Source organism: Macrotis lagotis, chromosome 4, assembly GCF_037893015.1.
Source record: "Macrotis lagotis isolate mMagLag1 chromosome 4, bilby.v1.9.chrom.fasta, whole genome shotgun sequence".
NCBI lineage: Eukaryota > Metazoa > Chordata > Mammalia > Peramelemorphia > Peramelidae > Macrotis > Macrotis lagotis.
Window position 1 is genome coordinate 90204046 of NC_133661.1, and position 22052 is coordinate 90226097.

Sequence of the window (22052 nt, forward strand, 5' to 3'; positions counted from 1 at the left end):
GATATTCATTAAGCACTTACTATCTACAAAATTTTGTCCTAGTTCTACTCTACAGCATAAGCAAATTCAGGTATCCAGATACCATAGATTGACATTCTTCAGAAACATGGTAGGCCCACTAAGTTAGACACTATTGCCAAGATTATAAATCAAGTAAAGACTCAGATAGAATGGTAAGATCAGAAGACAGATTGGGGAATTTAACAAATCTCCTTTTGAGTCTTTCATGGGTATTAGAGTTTGACAGTTATTAGAAATATAAGAAACAAAGACCCTATTTCTGGGTCAGTATGCATGAACTATTTTCTGAAAAGATATTTCTGGTTTGGGGAGGTGAACAAATTCTTCCAGAACAATAAAGCAGATAGTTATTTCACTAACTCTTATCTAAAAATTTTTGAAGAATTGATTTTTCCCAATGTAATATATAATTTTTATATATGTAGTCCATCTTTGACATCCAAATATTTAACTTTCACCACATGATTTTACTAGGAACCTCATTTTTACTTTCAGGATAGCAGTGAATAGAGAAAAAAATAAGAGGCACAATGGTCAAGTTTATATCTACAAAAGAAGAAAGTATTTCTAAGTGTTTATGAATCTGCTTTAGAAAGTACTAAAGTAACCTCTCAAGTGCATGATGAGGAAATTGAAAAAATGGAATAGAAGCCAAGTTTGAATATAAATGATGTGATGGTCATCCCTGCCCTGTGACTGTTGGAGGTCTCACCTCCCCAGACTACCAGGATCCAAATAGTTGGACCTGAGTTCTGAGCTGGGAGACCCATGCTTTTTCATGGGGAACAGTTCAACTACTGAGCTAAAAGGGAGATCAGAGATATCTAGCATTACCCCTTTCCCTTTCTTCTTACAACTCTGCCCCTGCACCAACTTCTATCCTGGCTTGATTCTTCTTTCTCTTGCATTTTATTGGTTATTTCATTGTAACTATGTCAGCAAAACAAATGATCAGATTATTGTTTTGTTATTAAAATTGTATAAAGAAAAGTCTATTTTCAACAATCTCTAACAAGATTTCAATTTTTGGTGGTCATGGGAACCTAACCTTCTGTTTTCCATAGGTTTACTTTATCAGTATTCATATGATGACTTTCTTGCTATTTTCTACAAATGTTACCCCCAAAAGTTGAGAATTGACTATATACATACATACATATATATGCATATGTAACCATATATATGTGTATATATATATATATATGCATATAATGTTATTTTTATTGAGAGCAACCTATAGGTACCATATGTCATTTAGTAACAATGCTGGTAGAAATGTAGTTTAAAAGAGGTAGTTATAAGTATTCTTTTAAAAAATGAAGGAAATCTTTTATTAGTTCTCTTGCAATGTTCTATTATTCCTTTAAATATTCCTAGATACTGTGGTGTAATAAAAAGAACTCTGACTCAGACAAATCTTGGTCCTAGCCCTAAGCATGCCATTGACTTTTTATGTGACCTTGCTCTAGTCATTAAACTTCTCTTTGTTTCTGTTCAGTTCTAAGGTCCCTCCCAGCTGAAAAGTTCCATTTATGATATGATATATACAATATAATTATTCATTTAACCACTGGTACACTAGATTGTCATTGTAATTGTCACCTATGATAAAGCCCATAGTTATTAGGCTTCAAATCCATGACTTGATCTGCCCTTCCTGGAGAATTACGCCAAATATGGAAAATCTGAACACTAGAGGTTTAAGAAGAAAATTCAGTGAAAATGTAGGTGGAGCTGATTTTTAATGAAAGAAAGTTATTTAGAGACCATTTATTAGATTGGGGGCCTGCACTTGCACAATGAGTGGATTGTTATGCTTACAGCCATAGAGCAATAGAGCATAAATTAGCCATTTTTCCAATGCAAATGTTTATTTTCTGCCAAGATGTTAAATTTGATTTTAATTCTGGAGAGAAAGCAGAATGACCTCAGCATAGCATACACTGCCTTTCAGTCTTTATGTTGACCCTTTTCAAACCAGTGTATGCTTTTTTTTAAAGACTGTTGACTATTGGTAGCAAGACTCTTTACCAGCCTATGCTCAACTTACAAAACATATTCCTAGGTATTCCAAAGGCTTCTCCATTAGGGAATATCTATTTCTGTTGTTTTTCCGGTAAGGCCTAAGGACAATATACAACTATCTGCATGGAGTGCAGAAAGCTTCCAAACCTGGAAACTTAAGATGTTTGTTGGTCCCAATTTGGAGTAACTTAGTTATTATTCCCTAGTGTAAGGCTTTTCCGAATTGTTGTGTCAAAACAAAATTACTCCCCCCCCACTTTGTTTTTGTTTTTTTCCCCAGCTGGGGAGTTACAGGCAGACACGCTTGAAATTTGTTTCAGATCTGCTTTTTAAACAATCAGGCAAGTGGAATTTGAGAAGACCTTGCCCACAGAGCTTCTAGTCTCTTTGTGTTTGAATCATAATCATTTAAAGCAAATTTGATTTGCTGGGGGTGGGGGTCAAAACTGAAAAAAAAAACCCAATAGCTCTATAGTTTGTGTCTTTTTCTAGGACATTCTCAAAATGCTAAAACTGAAGTGGATCAGGCAGTAAAATTCCTTCATCAGACCTGACCAGCTCACTAACAAGGATCCCCGCCCCCAGTAATAAATAGAGAATTTGAATCCTCAATTTAATAGCCTTGCCCACAGTACTTAAAACGTCACTAAGAAAATACTAAACCTAGTGTGTACCCTATGTCTCATTAGTTCCATATGATAAATGCCCCATGCTCTAGCAAGCTGTTGAAAGATTTTTATATTTAGTTCTGGAATTTCACTAGCTCCATCCCTCCACCAGATGCTGTGTGCTAATCCCCTATTTACACATTTAGGCTGACGCTGGGCAAACCCCTTGGGGAAGGTTGCTTTGGGCAAGTTGTAATGGCAGAAGCAGTGGGAATCGACAAGGACAAGCCCAAGGAAGCGGTTACCGTGGCAGTGAAGATGCTGAAAGGTAAGTTGAGGGAAGGGGGTCAGCATTGGGAAGGGGATGGTGTGGGGAGGGGAGAGGGGCAAGGCAAGTTCTATCAAGAATGTTTCTTTTGTAGCATCTGAACTCTATCATAGTAGGAGGTCAGAGAGCACATAGCTGACCTAGAGGTTGAGAAGTTTTCAGTATAAATCAGTGTCTCTGACAGCCTATTTATCTTGAGAAGTGTATATTTACAAGTAAGGCATAGCCTTGTTAGAATTTGGTGGCTCTTTACCTCAACCATTGCATATTATCCAGGCAACAGTAATTCTTTATTTCCCTTCAGTTATTTTTTATGAACTTGGTAGTAAATTGAAAGGTTGTTAGATCATTAGTCTTAAGGAGTTCACAAATTCTGCATATTCAAAAGACTTAAGCCTAAGACTTAAATAGGATGATAGGATGTGGAGTTGGGAAGGGTACACACTGGACCAACTAGCTGTGAGTTTTGTTTTGCTTTCGAACCAAAGAGAAATGAAGCTGCCTGGGGAAATCACTTAAAAAGTCAGAAATGAACCTAAATGAACACCAGTGCTAGTAGTGTATATCCTTCTGGGATATTTAAACAATTACCCAAAAATGTAAACGCTGAGCTGCTTAATGGGTGTTTGAACATTTATGCATTAACCTTCCAACCCTATTTTATGCTTTCATCTGCGGCACTCGACTGTCACCCATTAAGTGAACTCCTGGCTCCCCTTGTACTCTCTATTGGAGCAGAAATTAGAGGAAAGTGCCCCGGATTACTCAAAGCATCCACCCCCTTCGCTTCTACTCATATGCTGCTGAATGGAGTAGAAGAAAATTAGGAATCTAGACTGAATGAGTCCACTCCTCACTTGTGTTTGCCAATCTCAGCTGGGCAAGACAGTTTTCTACACTTTCTCTATTCTAGTCACCAAACTTCTTTTCTCTTGTCAAGCCTATTCTGGAGATTCTTCCCCTTTATCCTCATGTTGGGGACTTGCTGGTCTCATATTTCACTTCAAAAAAATGGAGGTTGTCCTCAGAGAGCTTCTTCTTCTTCCCATCTCACATGCTTCTGACATCCTCCCCCCCACAATGTTTTCCTTACAGATTGCCCTTGGTAACACCCACATTCTTTTTAGTCTTCTTTCTCTTCTTATCTACTATCCTCCCTGTTGCCTACAATACACCCATGTCTCTTCTATCCTTAAGAAAAAATAAAATATATATATATCTGAAATTTCTTCTGCCATTTACACTAGCTGGTGCCTTATATCCTGCCTTCCTTTCTTGACTAAACTACTTGGGGGAAAGTTATCTATGTTATATACTTTCATTTCCTTTCCTCATCTCTTCTTAATCTTCTCTATTCTGGCTTCTAATCTCATCATTCAAATGAAACTGCTTTTTTCCATAGTTACCAATGATGTCTTAATTGCTAAATAGAGCAACCTTTTCTCAACTTTTTCTACATAACTTCTCTGCAGTATTTGTCACCTTTGATCAACTCTTCCTGGATATTCTCTTCTCTCTGGGTTTTCATGAACCAGTTTTCTCTTGGTTTTCCTGCCACCTTTTTATCTGCTCAGTCTCCTTTGTGGGATCTTCATCCATGTCATGCCCAGTAACTGTGGGTGTCCCCCAAGGCTCTGTTCTGACTCCTTTTCTCTTTTCTTTATAGTCTCTCATTTGGTGATCTCACCAGCTCCATAGTCAATTAACATGTCTATGTAGACAACTCCCAGAGTCCTTATCTCTCCTTTGAGCTCTAGTTACTAACTGCCTATCAGACATTTCAAAGTGAACTCCCAGAGAAAGACTACCTCCTTATAAGACTGTGATTTTTGATTGAAGTAAGAAGCTCACAGTTTCCTTCCTATAAATGTGACTTACTTTATATGTATGAAGATAAAAAGTGAAAATTAGTATTCTCTCTGAAGCTTATAGTTTTAGAAAATTTCCCAGAGGACTGAAAGTTTAGATTATGTTCCAGAGCCACAGAATCTGGTCTTATTGGCTTTCAATTATTATTATATTATATTATATAAATATTATATAATACTGTCTCTCATTAGACATGTCTTTTGTGTGTGTGTGTGTGTGTGTGTATGTGTGTATGTTTTGATAGTGTGTATTTGTCTCTCTCTCTCTCTATATATATATATATATGTATATATTTATATATATATATAAATGTATATATATATTTGCATATATAAAATTAGATACACTAATGGCTGACCAACCTATGTTACTAAAGGAGGTATTTTTGTAGTGTATTTTTCTTTGAAGGTGGTCCCACTAGAATGCTCAGTTGGTTAGGTCAAGGGCAATGGCAGTATGACCCTTCTCTCATGTATATGTATAGTCTTTTAAATAATGGTGTATGTCCCACTCATTCCTAAGCTCCACAACCCTAAATGAAGGATTATTAGGGATCACTCTGACTGCTATCAACTGACAAGAAACTTTGGCAATATTACAGCTACCAGTAGCCATTTGTGCTAATGCATCCTCAGAGACCTAATGTTATGCCTAGTTTTTGATTTGCTTTTTGTCCTTCTGCAACTGCTATGAGTTTAGGTTGCACTGAAGAGACTAGAAGGAAGCAGGCTCCCCCCCACCCAAGACTCAGAATGATACCAGTCCAAGAGCTCATTTGTCTTGGCTTGCTCTAGAACCCTAAAGGAGACTGTGCTACATTCCTTTAGAGCCATGATGCTGGCTGGAAAAAGGAATCCTTAATTCCCTGTCTATAGGCTATAGACATACCTCACTTTATATGACAGAAAGTTAAAAAAAAAGTTTTTTGTAAATCAAATTATTTTTTGAGCATATTAGAGAATCTCACTATTTAAAGGAATTCTATATATAAGACCCTTTCCTAAAATCAATCATTTTCTTTATAAAACCCAAGTTTTATGTATTGATTGGCTTAAAATAATGTATGCCTGTAATGCTTTCATCACAAATAAATGTCTTAACACTTGCTAGGAGCCAACTATGAAAATTTTTTATCTAAGACAAACTTCCAGTTTGAAGTCCTAAGAAGCTTAATTGGGTTTTGAAAATATTCTGTTCCTATTTAGAATCTGTCTATCCTGTATGCAAGGTGTTGTTTTAAAATAGATTTTTATTAATACTTTCTCTGACCCTAACCCCTTCCAGATGATGCTACAGAGAAAGATCTTTCAGATCTAGTATCGGAGATGGAGATGATGAAGATGATTGGAAAACACAAAAATATCATAAATCTTCTTGGAGCCTGTACTCAGGATGGTGAGTTTTTGAAAAAAAAATCCTTGATTTAGCCAAGTTTTAATTTTGACATTGTTGTGTTTATCATCAGATTTATTTTTTAAGCAAATGGTTATGCTATATTGTGATTTAAAATACACTCAATATTTGCAATATGGTTCTTAAGATTGATTTAATATCTTTAGATAATTGTTTCACAGTCTTAACACAAAGAAGAACTCTGGAACATATGAAATTCTTTGATACCCTATAAAAAGAGTGGGTTGTGGTATAGTTTTATTTTAGGCAATAAGATTATATGATACTGCCAGTATGCAGGAATCTAAATTTTAAAAGAGAGTTTCCATATTTGAATTTGCAATTTTCAAATAACAAATTTCAAGGTATCCTGAAATCTTATACTTTATGTTGTTACTATATTTTTAGTTATTATATTTTTGGTACTATACTTTGGTTAAGGAAATTTTTGCTGATCATGTAGAAATTGAAATTGATGTCTTTGTTAATAGAATAGTCCTCTGAATTAAATAGGATTGGAAATGAATGATGGAGAGAGGGAAAAGAACAGAGGAATAATGTCCTTTCCTAAGTGAAATTTGGAACTCTCTTAGTCATTGAAAAGCCTTTTGGAGGGGTGGCTAGGTGGTGTAGTGGATAAAGCACCAGCCTTGGAGTCAGGAGTACCTGGGTTCAAATCTGGTCTGAGACACTTAATAATTACCTAGCCTTGGGCAAGCCACTTAACCCCATTTGCCTTGCAAAAAACCTAAGAAAAAAAGTCTTTTTGGGGAACCATGACTAAAAACTATTTACTTAACATTTGCCATGGATTTCTCCTATATTACAGGTCCACTGTATGTGATAGTTGAGTATGCTTCTAAAGGAAACCTGCGAGAATACCTCCGAGCACGTAGACCCCCTGGGATGGAATATTCATTTGACATTAATCGGGTACCAGAAGAACAGATGACTTTCAAAGACTTGGTATCCTGCACATATCAACTAGCAAGAGGCATGGAATACTTAGCATCACAAAAAGTAGGCTTTTTTGCCTTTAAAGGACTTGATGAAACCAAGCTATAAAATGTCTTTGAAGAAAGCAGGCTAATTGAAAGAACATATTTTCTGTATCAAATTCTTCCTTGTCTTTTACTACTTGGAAGACTTTTCAGTGTATTACTCATTGGGATAGACTAATGAATGTGTTAAGAACAAAATCTGCCTTGCAAATGTAAAGTACCATGATAGTATCATAACTAGGATTAACAAAAGCTTGTTGGAAATAAAATTAACTTAAAGAGACAGAATTCTAATTGAATCCTTCTCTTTGCTATTTTATAAAATTTGGGAAGATTGATGTTGCTTAGATGACTAGTTTGTTTCTGTGTATCTTCTTGTTAAAGGTAACCTGACATAGTGGCTTACCCATAGCAAGATGGAATTTCAGATATTGCCTCTGACATTACTAAATATGTGTCTCTGGACAAATCATTTAACATTTTTATGTTTTAGAAACTCCCTAGGACTTATTCCTGAAGTCTGCAATCTAATGTTTGGTGGAGAGCGTTCCCTCTTGAAGAAACCTCAATTCTTTTGAGTATCTGAGAATAATTTAGGAATCAGGGTTTTAGGGAACTTGGAGAACAAATGAGTGTTTTTAGTGATATTAAATATCGTAGGGAAGCCACTTCTATATCTTGAGTATACCTCCAATTTAAAAAAAAATGGAATTTTAAGTATCATTATTTGTGATACCATGCATGATGGTGAACTGAAATTGTTTGATTCTATAAAGTTAGATCTTGCCAATGTCTTATTCATACAAACTCTGGTCATGCTTGCTGCCATGAAATTAAGAGCATTTTAAATCATTACTCATCCAGTTGGAGAGGTATATGGAGATATGCCCCTCATATAGTAGACTTGGCAGAGTTGTCTATAAAAAATATATGTGCCCTTCTGGGTCACCTTAGTTTCTGAGAGAAGGGGTTAAATTAATTGCCTTTGCATTGTCAGCACATTTTCTAGCAGTACTGGGGCTCTGTAAGCCTTAGTAGAAATATAGCTTAATCTTGAGAGAGAACTTGAGTAATTCTCCATTTTAGCTTGACTGGCTCATTCAAATATACAATTGTAAGACTATAGGTAGATATCTCCATTCACTCTGACTAGCTGTCTAGGTTTGTATATGGCAAGTACTTATGGAATACTTATTTAGATGAGTTAATATACTATTCAAATCATGAGTGAATGACCTTTTCCTAATGTTCAGTAGAGGGAAGAAATGGGGAAGGTGGACCATGAAGGAGACTTTAGGTGAATCGTCACCAGCATCTTCTCTGCATCAGAATGCAAGAAAAACTTTGCATTTATGTTGCTGCTAATTATATTTCAAAGCAGGAGATCCTGGCTTTTGCCAAGTTTTTGTTATCCATATGATACTCTGTCTCCTCAATGTTCCCCTTTTTCTCTCTTCATCTTATGAAGTATGTATATTCTTAAGGATGAACATGATCATACTAGTTTTACAAAAGAAGACATTGGAAAAGAAGTACAAATTAATGTGATACTAGCACATGGCTTGAAACCATTTAGGGATTATGACTCTAAAGATAAGATATCCAGGGATAAGATTGGAAATGAATGACAGAGAGAGATTATAATGATTACTTTAGGTGATAACTATCATGCTGGAATGGAGAGAAAGAATTTTCAATCTGTTGGGAAAAAAGGGAGTTCAGGTAGTTCAAGGGTATGATGACTTCAGGGGACAATTATGGTGCAAATTGAGGCTCTATTTTTTATCCTGACCAAAGATTAAACTGAGAATGAACTGAGATTCCTGTCAGCAACAGTATGGCTCATTTTAAAGTTCTAGAAAGGAAATAAAAGTATACAAAGTAGTTGTCCAGTGTAATTGTTGGCTGGTTTTTAACAAAAAAATAAATAATATCCAAGCCTTAGATCTATTTGCCAAAGTCTTGCTGTTTTTAGTCCAGTTTCACAAAGTGGTTGGGTTTCTTTTTGATGAAACCCTAAGCATCCTTAGTATATAGCTTCCCAGTTGACCCTTGAAGGTTTATAGCATGCTCTTTGCCCTTTGCACCCCACTGGCTTTTACTCATTACAGAAGAGAAAATAAAAATGACCCTACCTCCTCAGTTAACCATTTGAAGTTGACAACTTTGACTTTCTCAAGGGAATAACAGAAATCTCGAAGAAGGAAAGGGGTTTTGTTTTAGATTCTTAGTATCAAATTTATATTCTCTTAGATTAAGGAGATATCAGAGCATTTGTGTGTTTGAGAGAACTGGTATATCAAAAGGACAGAGCCTGCAAAGAAAGTCTGTTTAGTGGAATGGCCCATGGAAAAGGAGACTTATTTAACTTTCATGGAATGAATTAGGAATTATTTGAGCTAGCTATCCTATAACCTATGATATGCAATTGCTTTATTTAATTAGTTAATCAACCAGCTAACAAACAGTATGTTGAATGTATGTACTATCTCCAGGAGTACTGTTAGATACTTAGACTAAAAATATCAATCTCTCCTCCCAAGAAGATTGCATTTTCAAAGGAATAACAAGAATACATGAATGTGTGGATATATATTATATATTTGTGTTTATATAAGAATAAATAAAAAGAGAATATATACATATTCAAATAAAATTAAATAAAAAAGCAAAGCAAATAAAAAAATTAAAAGCAAAAACTATATATTAATAATAAACAAACAAACAAATAAATAAATAAAGTCCAAAGCACCGGCAGTTGTGGCAACCAGCAAAGGTCCCATATAAAAAGTAGTATCAATCTGTAATAATATTTAACACTATGAAGATACAAAAATTGTTAGAAAACAATTTTTATTTACAGTTATTGCAAATTCTGTTAGCTTTTGGGTACCAGCAATGTACTAAGATATTGATAAAATAGCTATTCAATATACTTTGAAGAAAGAAAAAGACAAAAATAATAAAATGACTGATAAAGCTATAAAATCAATAATTTGATTCTAAACATTAAAAAAATCAGATTGACTAGAAAGAAAATATCTTCCCTTTCTCTCTGATGTAAAACATGACTTACTTTTTCTCTTTAGTTATAGTAGATTACTTAAAATGATTTGTCTTTATTTATTTTCAGTGCATTCACCGAGACTTAGCGGCCAGAAATGTTTTGGTGACAGAAAACAATGTGATGAAAATAGCAGATTTTGGTCTGGCCAGAGATATCAACAACATAGATTACTATAAAAAGACCACAAATGTAAGTATATGGCCACCATGATGCAAGGGACAATCTTTTTTAGATAATATATCATAGAATTTCAAAATTGGAATGGATCTTAGAGATCTCTCTTTTTTTTTCAGCTTTTTTGCAAGGCAATGGGGTTAAGTGGCTTGCCCAAGGGTACACAGCTAGGTAATTATTAAGTGTCTGAGATCAGATTTGAACTCAGGTACTCCTGACTCCAGGGCCGGTGCTCTATCCACTGTGCCATCTAGCTGCTCCTTAAGATCTTTTCCTTTAGGGGTGGTACATTGGCTGTGCAATCAGAAGACCTTAGTTCAAATACCTGTGCTGTCTTAGACAAATCACAACTTCCCTGGGTCTTAGAGTATTCATGCACAACAACAAAGTTGACCTAAAAGATCTCTGAGGTCTCTCCCGACTCCAGTTCTACTTAAATTTTCTTATCACAGTCCCTCTTCAGATTTGTTGCATTTGACCATGCCCACTGCTGATAGGATAGGAAATCAAGAATGAATTCAACCGAACTAAATTCAGCATCATAGTTTCATTTACTTCTTCTATTTTGGAACCCACTTTGGGTAGATACTGGACCAACACAAATACCTGTGAATACCACACACCATGATTCCAATGCAAAGAAAGAGATTTAGGGACTAAGAACTATACTATCTTTCTTATTCTTATCCAATTTCCTGAGCATTCATTTCATTGATTTCTTACTACATACCTCATCATGACCAAGTATAGACCTGTTTGGTCAAAGCTTTACTTCATTCCCCTTACTTGGCTGCCTTAAATTCCCCATGATGAAGAGCAGTAAAATAAACTGCTACTTAGGTCAGAGATTTCCCATAGTACTTTCCAAAGGTATTCTCTAGTGAGAACTTTACCCTGCTCTTCCTTCCATCTTTACATACTCACTCTTCTACTATCCTCTTTATTACATTTAAAAAAAAAGAGAAGGTGTGGCTAGGTGACGAAGTGGATAAAGCACCGGCCCTGGAGTCAGGAGTACCTGGGTTCAAATCTGGTCTCAGACATTTAATAATTACCTAGCTGTGTGGCCTTGGGCAAGCTACTTAACTCCATTTGCCTTAACTCCATTGCCTTCCTTAAAAAAAAGGGAAGAATGATTGAAAATGGAAATTTATGATAGTTTCTTTATATTAGATACTGCTGAAGAGGTTGCTATGGTATAGAGCAGAGCTGTCAAGGCCCCCATTTCTGCTCAGTCAGATTAAAAAGAAATTGATAAATGTTTAGCAAAATCAATAGAAGTGCAATTGATATTTAAGAAGTGTTAATCTGTGATTTTCAAAGTTCATATGTGGTTAAAGGGACCTGTTTCTATTTGGGTTTGACACCACTGACATAAAGAAAGAAAACTGATCTTGAATCATGCTTTTGACCCATAGTGGCTACGCAACCTTGAACATGTCATCCAGCAACTCTCTAATATTAGTTGCACAGACAGTGCAACCTTATATTGATTGAAAGAGCTGCCTCATCCAGAATTTTACTATTTTAATGAAATCTCAGAACAAGTTCTATTCCTAAATAAATAACAAACATTTTATGATAGTCCATCTTTCCATATGAGCTCTTTTAGAGAGGTAATATGTTATATTGGGGGCAGCTTGGTAGCATAATATACAGTGATAGACCTCAAATCAGAAAGAACTGAGTTCAAATCTGATATCAGATACTTGTAGCTATGTGACCCTGGGCAAATCACTTAACCCTCTTTGCCTCAGTTTCTTCATCAGTAAAATGAGCTGGAGAATGAAATGGTAAACCATTCTAGGATCTTTGTCAAGAAAACCCCAAATGAAGTGACAAAAACTCAGATATGACAGAAATGTCTAAATAAGAACAACAAAAATGATATATTAGAATTTATTGGAATAAAACCCTTCCTCTGTTGTTTACAACTTTTGTGATGTTGGGTAAGTCACTTAACCAACACTTTTAAAATAAGAGGATTATACTTGGGCCTCTGTGGCTTTTCTAAACTCTGGAGCTACAATTCTGATTCTTCATCCCTTAAGATGGAGGCTCCTCAGAAGAAAGATTAAGAACATAATTTTTTTTGTGTTCATTTTTGCTTCTCAATAATAATAATAATAATAAGGAAAAGTGAGATATGAACACAATGACTCTCTCTGTTTGAACTGAGGAATGAGTCTTTTTTAAGAGGGCTAACTGTCTATGACTGAAAAGTTGTGAAACATGTAACAAGCCCAGATCTGCATCTTAATCCTTACTGGTGATATCTACTCCTTTGTGTAACAGCTGGGCAATATCAAAATGTATTTTTTAAAAATCAAATAGGATATGTCTGGTTTGAAACAGGTTAAGATAAAATCCCTTTCCTTATGTGACTTCCTATTTGTTCTTTCCTTAATATCTGTAGGGACGACTCCCTGTCAAATGGATGGCTCCCGAGGCTCTTTTTGATAGGGTATATACACATCAAAGTGACGTGTAAGTAAAGCTACCTTCTCTTTAGTTTCTTCTTTGGGTTGAGGTTTGAGAATATTGAACATTCTTCAGCTTTCCTCATCTTTAAGTGTTTGTTGCATTTCACACATTAATAGAAGATGCAGGAGGAGTCAGCCTTAGAAAGTGAGGATTTTATGGTAGACTGGTAACCAATGCTCTGTTACTAATCTGCCTGGCTTCAAAGCACATGAAAGGTGGAAAATACTAACCTCCTTCTGTCAGTACGGAAGTTTCCCCCCTTTAAACTTATTTACGGATGTGCAGCGACAAAGCACCTATCTAATTTGCCAGACTCTTGGCATATCCTTAACTTCCTTAAAAAAATAATCCTGAAACTTTTCCCACTCCACTTCAGTTTTCTTTAATTAATATTTTTTTCTTGTTAAAAACAAGACGGATTTATATGAGTTGGAGTTAACTTATATGGTTTACAAAAGCCCTGCCTACTTTATTTATTTTATGAAAAGTTTTCTTGTATATAATCTTAGCATCTCAGATAAAATATCATAGAAGATGGCAATGAAGATTCTGTGGCAAAGTCAACATTCTATTAAGAGGTGTTTCTGTGTGTGTGTGTGTGTGTATGTGTGTATGTGTGTGTGTGTTTAAAAAGTTATCATTCTCATGGTTTACAGAATTCAGATTTGGAATTATGGAAAATATTCCTGACTTTTTCTTAAACTTAACTTTGCCATTTCTTCTTCTGAAATGTAATCAGCCAGCTTTACTTCTCCTTAGTAAAATGCCAGTATAAATGACCAGGAATTTCACATCCACAATTAGTTGGGTCATTTCAATCACAAATCCTTCTCCCTCTCTATCTCTTTTGTTTTAACAGATCATCTTGAAAATTCAGGTCTTTCTATTTGATTGACCCTAACAATGGTGACTGTACTAATTTAGACCTAAAAAAGTCTAAATGGCAACTTTAGAGACTCCTAATATGAAGATAGACATTTTCCCTATGATACTTTTAAAACTTTATTTTTCTTTTGTGAAACTCTCCTGACATATTGGATAGTCCTCTGAGTAAGTGGACTGGAGGCACTGAATTCTTAACTTCTAATCCAGGCTCTATGCTAACTCCCTCTGTGACCTATGCAAGTCACGTAACCTCTGTGCCTCAGATTCTCCACCTGTCAAATGGGGATAATGTTAACTCACAGGGCTCTCTGAAAGAATTAGTTAGCTGGCCCCATTCTGTCATCTGCCTATACTGATACAGAACTACCTTTGTGGTCAGTCATGTGGGGAGACTGAAGAATTAAGACTGAACATCGAAAAATGACTTTGAAGATAAAGAACGTTTAAAAGCCCCTCAAACCAGGGGCTTTAGCCATAAAAAAAATTAATTGGTGGATGGTTCATTTGTTTAAATTGATGTGAATACTCATAGGAAAATTCCATCAGAACACCCATGTGTCATCATTTAGTGTCTGTATAAATATTGGGCCAAGCTCATTGTAGAAGTAAGAGTATGTGAATTGTCAGCACAGTCTATTCATTTGTTTTTCAAAAGCAAGAAAGGACTGGGTGTTTATTTTTAAATAGGATATGTTTAAATTTCTTTTGATTTATAGCAATATGTTCATACTTTACTTTTTTTTCTTTTTCTGCAGCTGGTCATTTGGGGTGTTAATGTGGGAGATCTTCACTTTAGGGGGATCACCTTATCCAGGAATCCCAGTTGAGGAACTCTTTAAGCTGCTTAAGGAAGGCCACAGGATGGACAAACCAGCCAACTGCACCAATGAGCTGTAAGGACCATTGTGTACTCTGGGGGTAGTGCAATGGTTTCACCACATTCAAACTGCATCTACTGATTTATTTAAGTTCCATAAGCCACTTGATTATCTAAACATGCTATAGGAAAGAATAATTGCTGAAGCTTTCTGGGCTCAGTCCCAGAACGAAGATTGATGGCTATACTGACAACCATTACTTGCTCACAAAAGAAAAAGATATCATCCTTAGGTATATAGAGTAAGACTTGGACCTGCTGTCTTTAAATCATGCTACATGCTTTGTTTTCTTTCAAAGGACTCCGTTTTTCTGGTATTCTATCTTCTCACTTGAGTTGCCACTAGTACATTTTTCTGTCATGTTCATCTTTCATCAGAAAGAGAATTAGAATAATATTTCTAAGGCATCTTTGTATTTAGACAGAAATTCATGGTTCTTGCCCCTTTTGGGTTCCCAAGATGAGCTCCCCCTTGTTCTAGGCTCATGTATGGGCTTGCCCAACTAATGGAGAACAGATCCTTCATAAGCCCATTGAAGACTCCTTGATGTAGGTATCTCTGGTTAATACATATAGTCTTTCTTAGAAACTGAGTGGATCAATATAAGATTGACAGTAGTTTGGCTCAGAAATAAAAATGAGTTTTGGATGTCATCTTTAGAATACCAAACATAATCACAAGGCCATTAGAGCTGGTTTCAATGTATACTTTACTTAAATACAAACTATCATTAGTGATATTGTGCTTTCTGTGCAATGTGATCACTCTTTGGAAAGAATGAATCTCCTAAACACAGAGACATAAAATAACCAAGGCATAGAATTGATGAAGAATAAACATGTTATTATAATACCCGAGTGATTGCATAAGAGATTATAGTCTCTATTGTGTGTTGTTTCATCAGGATTTCATACAATTAATCTTATGAGTTCGTTTCAGTGTATGGCAGACTTTTAATGAATGACTATATTATATAAAGACATTTATTGTTTTCTTGTCATTTTTACTATTCTTTTAGTATAATAGATAGGACCAAAGCCATCATCAAGATAAGGTCCATGAATCTAGGTATCAAAGAGCTAATTAATAAGTGAATGATAAGACTAACAGGAATATCTTTAATTCACAAGATCTTTATACAAGGTGGATTCTTGGATATTAATGTAGAATACAGATTATCTTTTTCAGATGTTGAGATTAGACCAATTATTCTTAACAGCAGTGCTCCTATGCAATCATCTATCCTTCATGACATTATTTCACCTAAAATTTGACAATGAATGAATCAGTTAGTAATTTCTATTTGTATCCTTAGTGCTTTGCACAGAGTCTGCAGTCAGACAGTAAACTTTTTAAAGTGCTTCCTATGTATTGAGTACTGGATTAAATGCTGGCACATATCAAAGATTGAGAAATGCTTTCACATTCATTCATTTAAATAAAGAATTGTGTAAAAGATAGATGTAACTTCTTTGATGCAATGAATGTTTTTAAAAAGTTTTGTATAATATATATATATTATTCATATATACTTAATTTGGATATATACATATATTTAATACATATATACATATATATTTAATTTGGATCACTACTCAGAATAATCTGAGAGCAAATTATTTTGTCAAATAAATAGCTGCTAATTTAGCTGTTTGGAAAATATTGTTTGAGTTTTCTTAAAATAGAATACTGTGGTGTCACAAGTGCTAGAAAGAAGTTAATTGACTGTTTTTTAGGTATATGATGATGCGGGATTGTTGGCATGCAGTACCCTCTCAAAGACCAACATTTAAGCAGTTGGTAGAAGACTTGGACCGAATTCTCACTCTCACAACTAATGAGGTAGGTTGCCTCTAAAGAGAAGGTCATCACTCATAAATCAAGAAATGAATATAATTCTTTAAAATACAAAACTCTACTGTCTGACTTTTTAATAGTTTATCATTTTTCCTTCTGGGGTCAGATGGAGTTAAACTATGCATTTTAATCAAATCGTGATTTTTCTTGGAGCTCCCTTCTTTGGATTGTGATTTATTAAACCCCAAAGAAAGTCACACTTTGAGGGTGGACTTCATCATGTTTTTAGTACCACAACTTTCATAAAATGTGCTTGTGTACATTTTTGCGCTCTTCTGGGTGGGAGAGGAGGAGAAGTATTCCACTGTATAATTTTTGTACTGATTTCACATGTGGAGAGTTAATGTACAAATTGGATTTTGCTTTTTAAAGGAAGAGTATATAGTAAATTTCAGACTAACTTGAATGTTTTTGGTGAAGTAATTATTGTTTTCTGCTGACTGTCACCATTAGAGTAAAAGACACATAACTTCCTCTTTGAGGTAGGGATGAATAGCTTCTGTAAAAAACAAAACAAAAACAATAAACCGTGCCATTTTTAGACCAACAAAAGTAGCATCTTAATGTCCTTCAGTGCTTAAGTTCACCCCCAGAAAATTATAACAGTTGCAGCCTCACCTTAATAGACATAAAAATGAGATGGGGGAAATGGGAGAGATGGTCTAGGTATTGGTAGTGTTTATCTAAAGTTTGAAGCCTCATGGACAAAGAAAAGACATGACCTGTTTAAAAAGTTTATAAACCTCTCAACTTTTATCTTTGCCCTGTAAAGAACACTTTGAGTTGAGTTTGAAATGTTTAATAAGAGAATCCTCCATAAACTATTTCAAGTCTAAAATGCTTAAATTAAGTATAGTCATAAAAGTCCTAAAAGGAGAGACTCAAACCCAGTCTTTTAAAAAATCACTAAAAGGAGCCTTTTCTAATGTCTGTTTTAGAAAATAGTTTGTGAGTAGTTTAAAAAAATAATTAAATGTGGCAGTATTAAATCTCAAAGCAGCTGGTTTATCTTGTGGGTCTGATCATGCCTTGTGGTTGGATAAAGGGAGCAACTACATTTAAATAAGTACAGCTGACCATCACAAGTTGAAAGGGAAGAAACGTCTCAAGAAAAAAAAAAAAGAACTTTATTCTGCTGCCAAGATTGTTGAGTCTAGTATAATGTTCCTTAGCCCTAGACTGAATCTACAGATATACTTTCCTTCAGATCTAAAAAATTATAGCTGCTTTAGGAAAACAAGAAAAGTACTAAAGAACTGCTTAAATGAACCAACCACTGTCCTTACTCTTAGGTTATTTATTTATTTGCATTATAAGTAGTTCCATTCATTTCAAAAGTAAAATTTAATATTCTAAAATAAAAAGCAGATAGTCATATTGACCAAAGGAATATTAAAAAAATGAAGTATCTTTCCTTCTGGAAATCATTACCATATGCTAGAGAAAACTGGTTCCATTTAGGACGAAATTTCATTTTTATCATTGTAAGCGAAAAGTTCCCTTTTGATGTGGTGGGCGTGTTTGTTTCCAGTTGTGTGGTTAATGCTGATGTTGTTGGAACTGACACATTCACCATCTCAGATGGGGATTTTTCTTCTTGCCAGCCGTTCTGATGAATTATTGTTATTGGGGGTTTTTTTAATGCCTAGTCGCCAACCTTGTGTCTCGTTTCCTAATAAAGCTGAGGTCCTTTGTACCCATAATATTGTTTGCAAAATCTTTTCCCCAGTAGAGTCTAGTGGAATATAAATGTGCATGAGAATAGCCCCACAACTTACATGGGTGCTGGTAATGCCATTGAAGCATAGTTTGTGGGTATAGCAACTCGGGTTTTTGGCTCATTGGCTACAGTGGTGGTTGTTTTTCACTGAACCAGAGAAGCTACTTTGTTTTAACAAAAGAATTGCCACGCATGCCTAAAAGGTTTCTTTTCCCTCCCCTCTCCAGTAATTTTTCCTGATGTATATACAAAGGAATATTTTGGGAGAGAATATTGATCTCTCAAATTTTTAGGAATATAACCTACATAATATCATATTCTCTTTAGTAATTCATTGTGTTTCCAACATTTATGGATTTATTTTGATATTTATATCTTTCTCATGGATCATGACAGAAGGTGATGAATTTAATGTTAAGTCTCTACTAGAGAATAAGTAGATTCTTTAATATTTGCTAAATATACTAATAATATATATTGCAATATTTTAATGTAAACAATATATGACTTATATGTAATATAATAATATATTCTAAAAATATATTCATGTTTCATGATTATACCACCCAATTCTGGCTTAGATATCATTCTTCACCACAACTTGAAATCACTAGTCCAACATTAAATGCCTTCATTGCTCTTTTTTAGGAATACTTGGACCTGAGTGGACCTCTGGAACAGTATTCACCCAGCTATCCTGACACAAGGAGCTCATGTTCTTCAGGAGATGACTCTGTGTTTTCTCCAGATCCAATGCCTTATGAACCATGCCTTCCCAAGTATCAACACATAAATGGCACTGTTAAAACATGAAAAACAAAGTGAGTTCTCACTTCTTCAAAGAGAAGGACTTTTGGGAACCTAGAACACCAACCTACCTACAAAGAACAGGGAGATGTTTTCTCCAGGAATGTGTTGTTTCGGCTTGTATATAAGAATAATAAGGAATAAATAATACTTGGAGAAAAAAACGGTCGGTTCACGTGTAAGGATTTATACATTTTGAAGCTCTTAACCTTCACCAGGAAAAGATGAATGTTTATGGGGAGTGGACAGCACCGGCTAGCACACCACATCAACTTTCTGGCCTGCGGGAAGCAGCAACTGGAAATTTACTGGCAATGGACTATTTGGACTTAAGGTGAACACACAAGTTCTGCCTTCCTTGTTAATTTTGTAATATTTGGAGAAAATATATGTCAGCACACATTTACAGAGCACAAATGCAGTATATAGTGCTGGATGTATGTAAATATATTCAAAGTATGTATAAATATATATATATATTATATATTTACAATGAATTATTTTTTGTATTGATTTAAAATGGATGTCCCAATGCACCTAGAAAATTAGTATCTTTTTTTTAACAGCTATTTGATAAATGCTGTTCTACACAGAATTTCTTAATTTTTCACCCAATTGAGGTGGAAAAAAGACTTTGCTTTCAGGGAAAATGGTATAACATTAATTTATTAACTAATTGGTAATGTACAAAACAATTAATCTTTTATTTTTTTGTAATTTAAATGGCATTTCTATGCAGGCAGCACAGAGAACTAGTTGACATATTGCTCAGACTATACTAGCTATCAGATCCTTTGAAAAAAGAAATATTTACATTATATAACTAATTTGGGGGAATTAAGCTTTGATTTATTTGTGTTTAAACTATACTGTCAAATGATTATTCTTATCCAACCCAAAATGTCCATATTAAAAGAATCCTTTAATAAGAAGGTATTATATTTTTTATATCCTTGGTATCTATCATTGGAACCTTTGTAACATTTTATTGTCCTTCTCAGGACAATGAGTACCATCATTCTCTTAAGAAGATGCCTTAATCCATTCTTAGAGGATGGAGCTGACTTGTAATGATAGCAGAATGTACTTCTCCCGGCAGCTGGGCTTCTGCCCCCAAGTTGCACATTAATCAGATTAGCTAGTATTCTTTTCAGTGAGTTCTGATAATAGGTTCCAGATTCTTTGGCCTTAAAAGAAGCCTTTTAGGATCTTTAAATATTACAAATGAAAATTAAAATGCAAAGTTATTCTGCTGATGATTGAAGAATACTACCATCTTTTTAAGGGATTGCTTCACCCTAATTCCAATAGGACCTCACCCAAAGATCAGGCCTAGTACTGATGTCAGAGAAAAGATCACTGTATTAATCATTTTGTATTAAAGTATTGTGTTTTGCTTTCAAAACACCCACTCACTTTGTTATAGCCATGCGATATGAATGCAGATTACACTGATTTTACGTATTAAGAAATTGGAGAAAGTATTAAAAAATTGTTAACTTTTGTACTGACAATAAAATGTTTCTACAGATATTAATGTTAACATGACAAAATAAATGTCACACAGCATATTTTTTTAATTCTTGTGTCTTACCAAATGGTTTACTCTCTTTGGTGGTGTTGGCCCCAATGTTGATGTTAATGTTGGTCTTTGGAGAGAAAAACTACTGGGAGGTGATCTATTTCTACAGGAAAACCACTGTCAGAGTAATCCTCCTGAGGAACTAGAGGTCAGAAAAGATGAAGATGTCCAGTCTGTGAACTGCCAGGTTACATAGAGAAAAAGTCTGATGAATGCCCTCAAGACTTGGTTTTAAATTATAATTCACAGGTAAAAAAATGTAAAGATTCCCAAAGGATAGTAAAATTTCCATCATAAAATGAAAAAGATGTAGGTTTTTTTGGTTGTATTTTTTTCTGTGTGTCCATCAATTGATATATGGTCATGACTCAAAACCTTTTTCATATTCCCTTTCAAGTCTTCCTAGCACTAAAGAGTAAGAATAAGAAGCAAACAGTACCTTTTGGTCTTTCTTAACTTTTTTTTCTCTGATTTTGTTATACATTGGCAAAAAAAATCAAATATTCATTAAGTGACTACTAAATTCCACACTATGATGTGTCCTGGAAATAAAAGTTCAAAGAATAAGATAACCTCTACTCTCACAATGAACTTATCTAATAATAACAATAATGATAGCAGTAGTAGTATCTACTTAAGGCTTAAAGATTTGCAAAGCTCTTTATGAACATCTTACTTCATCCTTACAATTACCATGGGAGGAAGATGTGATTATGATATCTACAGATAAGGTAATTGAGGTAAACAGGTTAAGTGACTGGCTCAGGATCACACAGCTTTTGAGTATACCTGAGATCAAATTTGAATTCAGGTCTTTCTGACCTCAGATATTACATTTCATTCACTGCACCATCTAACTCTCTATGTTCCAATGACATTGCCCCAAGATTGAGAATTTACAAAGGAATTTGACATTTCTGTGATCTAGTTTTCTATTTGAAGGAAGAGGAAGGAACAAAGAAAGTGAAAATTTATAACTTGCTATTTTCTCTTTTATAACTTTTTTTGTCTCAGAATTCCTTGTAAAAAACCTATGATCATGGAAAAGAAGGGAAATAGGAGGTTAAAAATGTAGACTAAAATCATTTCTGAATAATCTCCATATAGAAATGCTGTATTGTAATATAGTGATATTGAATCAGGATATAGTTTCCTCTTACTAGTTGTAAGACCTTGCCTCTGATCCTTGTATCCTCAGTCCTAAAATAAGGGGATTAAATAAGAGGGTCTCTGAGGTCATATATGATTCTTAAACTATGAACCCTTTGATGAAATGTACAGTTTTTCTTATTAGACTTAAGAAAAATAAGTTGAATTAATCTGACCATGATGTCATAATTGTCATAGAGCATGA

The 22052-nt window shown here is 34.6% G+C and overlaps 1 protein-coding gene across 9 annotated transcripts in view; it reads left to right on the forward strand.

Annotated features, from left to right (window-relative positions):
* The window catches only part of FGFR2 (fibroblast growth factor receptor 2), a 111801-nt gene extending 91105 nt beyond the window's left edge, over nucleotides 1-20696 (forward strand). For all 9 annotated transcript variants that reach the window (XM_074233505.1, XM_074233506.1, XM_074233507.1 and 6 more), the window contains 8 exons: nucleotides 2861-2982; nucleotides 6136-6246; nucleotides 7073-7263; nucleotides 10378-10500; nucleotides 12902-12972; nucleotides 14610-14747; nucleotides 16469-16574; nucleotides 18958-20696. In XM_074233505.1, coding sequence (XP_074089606.1) covers nucleotides 2861-2982; nucleotides 6136-6246; nucleotides 7073-7263; nucleotides 10378-10500; nucleotides 12902-12972; nucleotides 14610-14747; nucleotides 16469-16574; nucleotides 18958-19122 — 1027 coding nt within the window. In that variant the 3' untranslated portion in view covers nucleotides 19123-20696. The remainder of the gene's footprint in view (nucleotides 1-2860; nucleotides 2983-6135; nucleotides 6247-7072; nucleotides 7264-10377; nucleotides 10501-12901; nucleotides 12973-14609; nucleotides 14748-16468; nucleotides 16575-18957) is intronic.
* Nucleotides 20697-22052: the final 1356 nt, after the last annotated feature.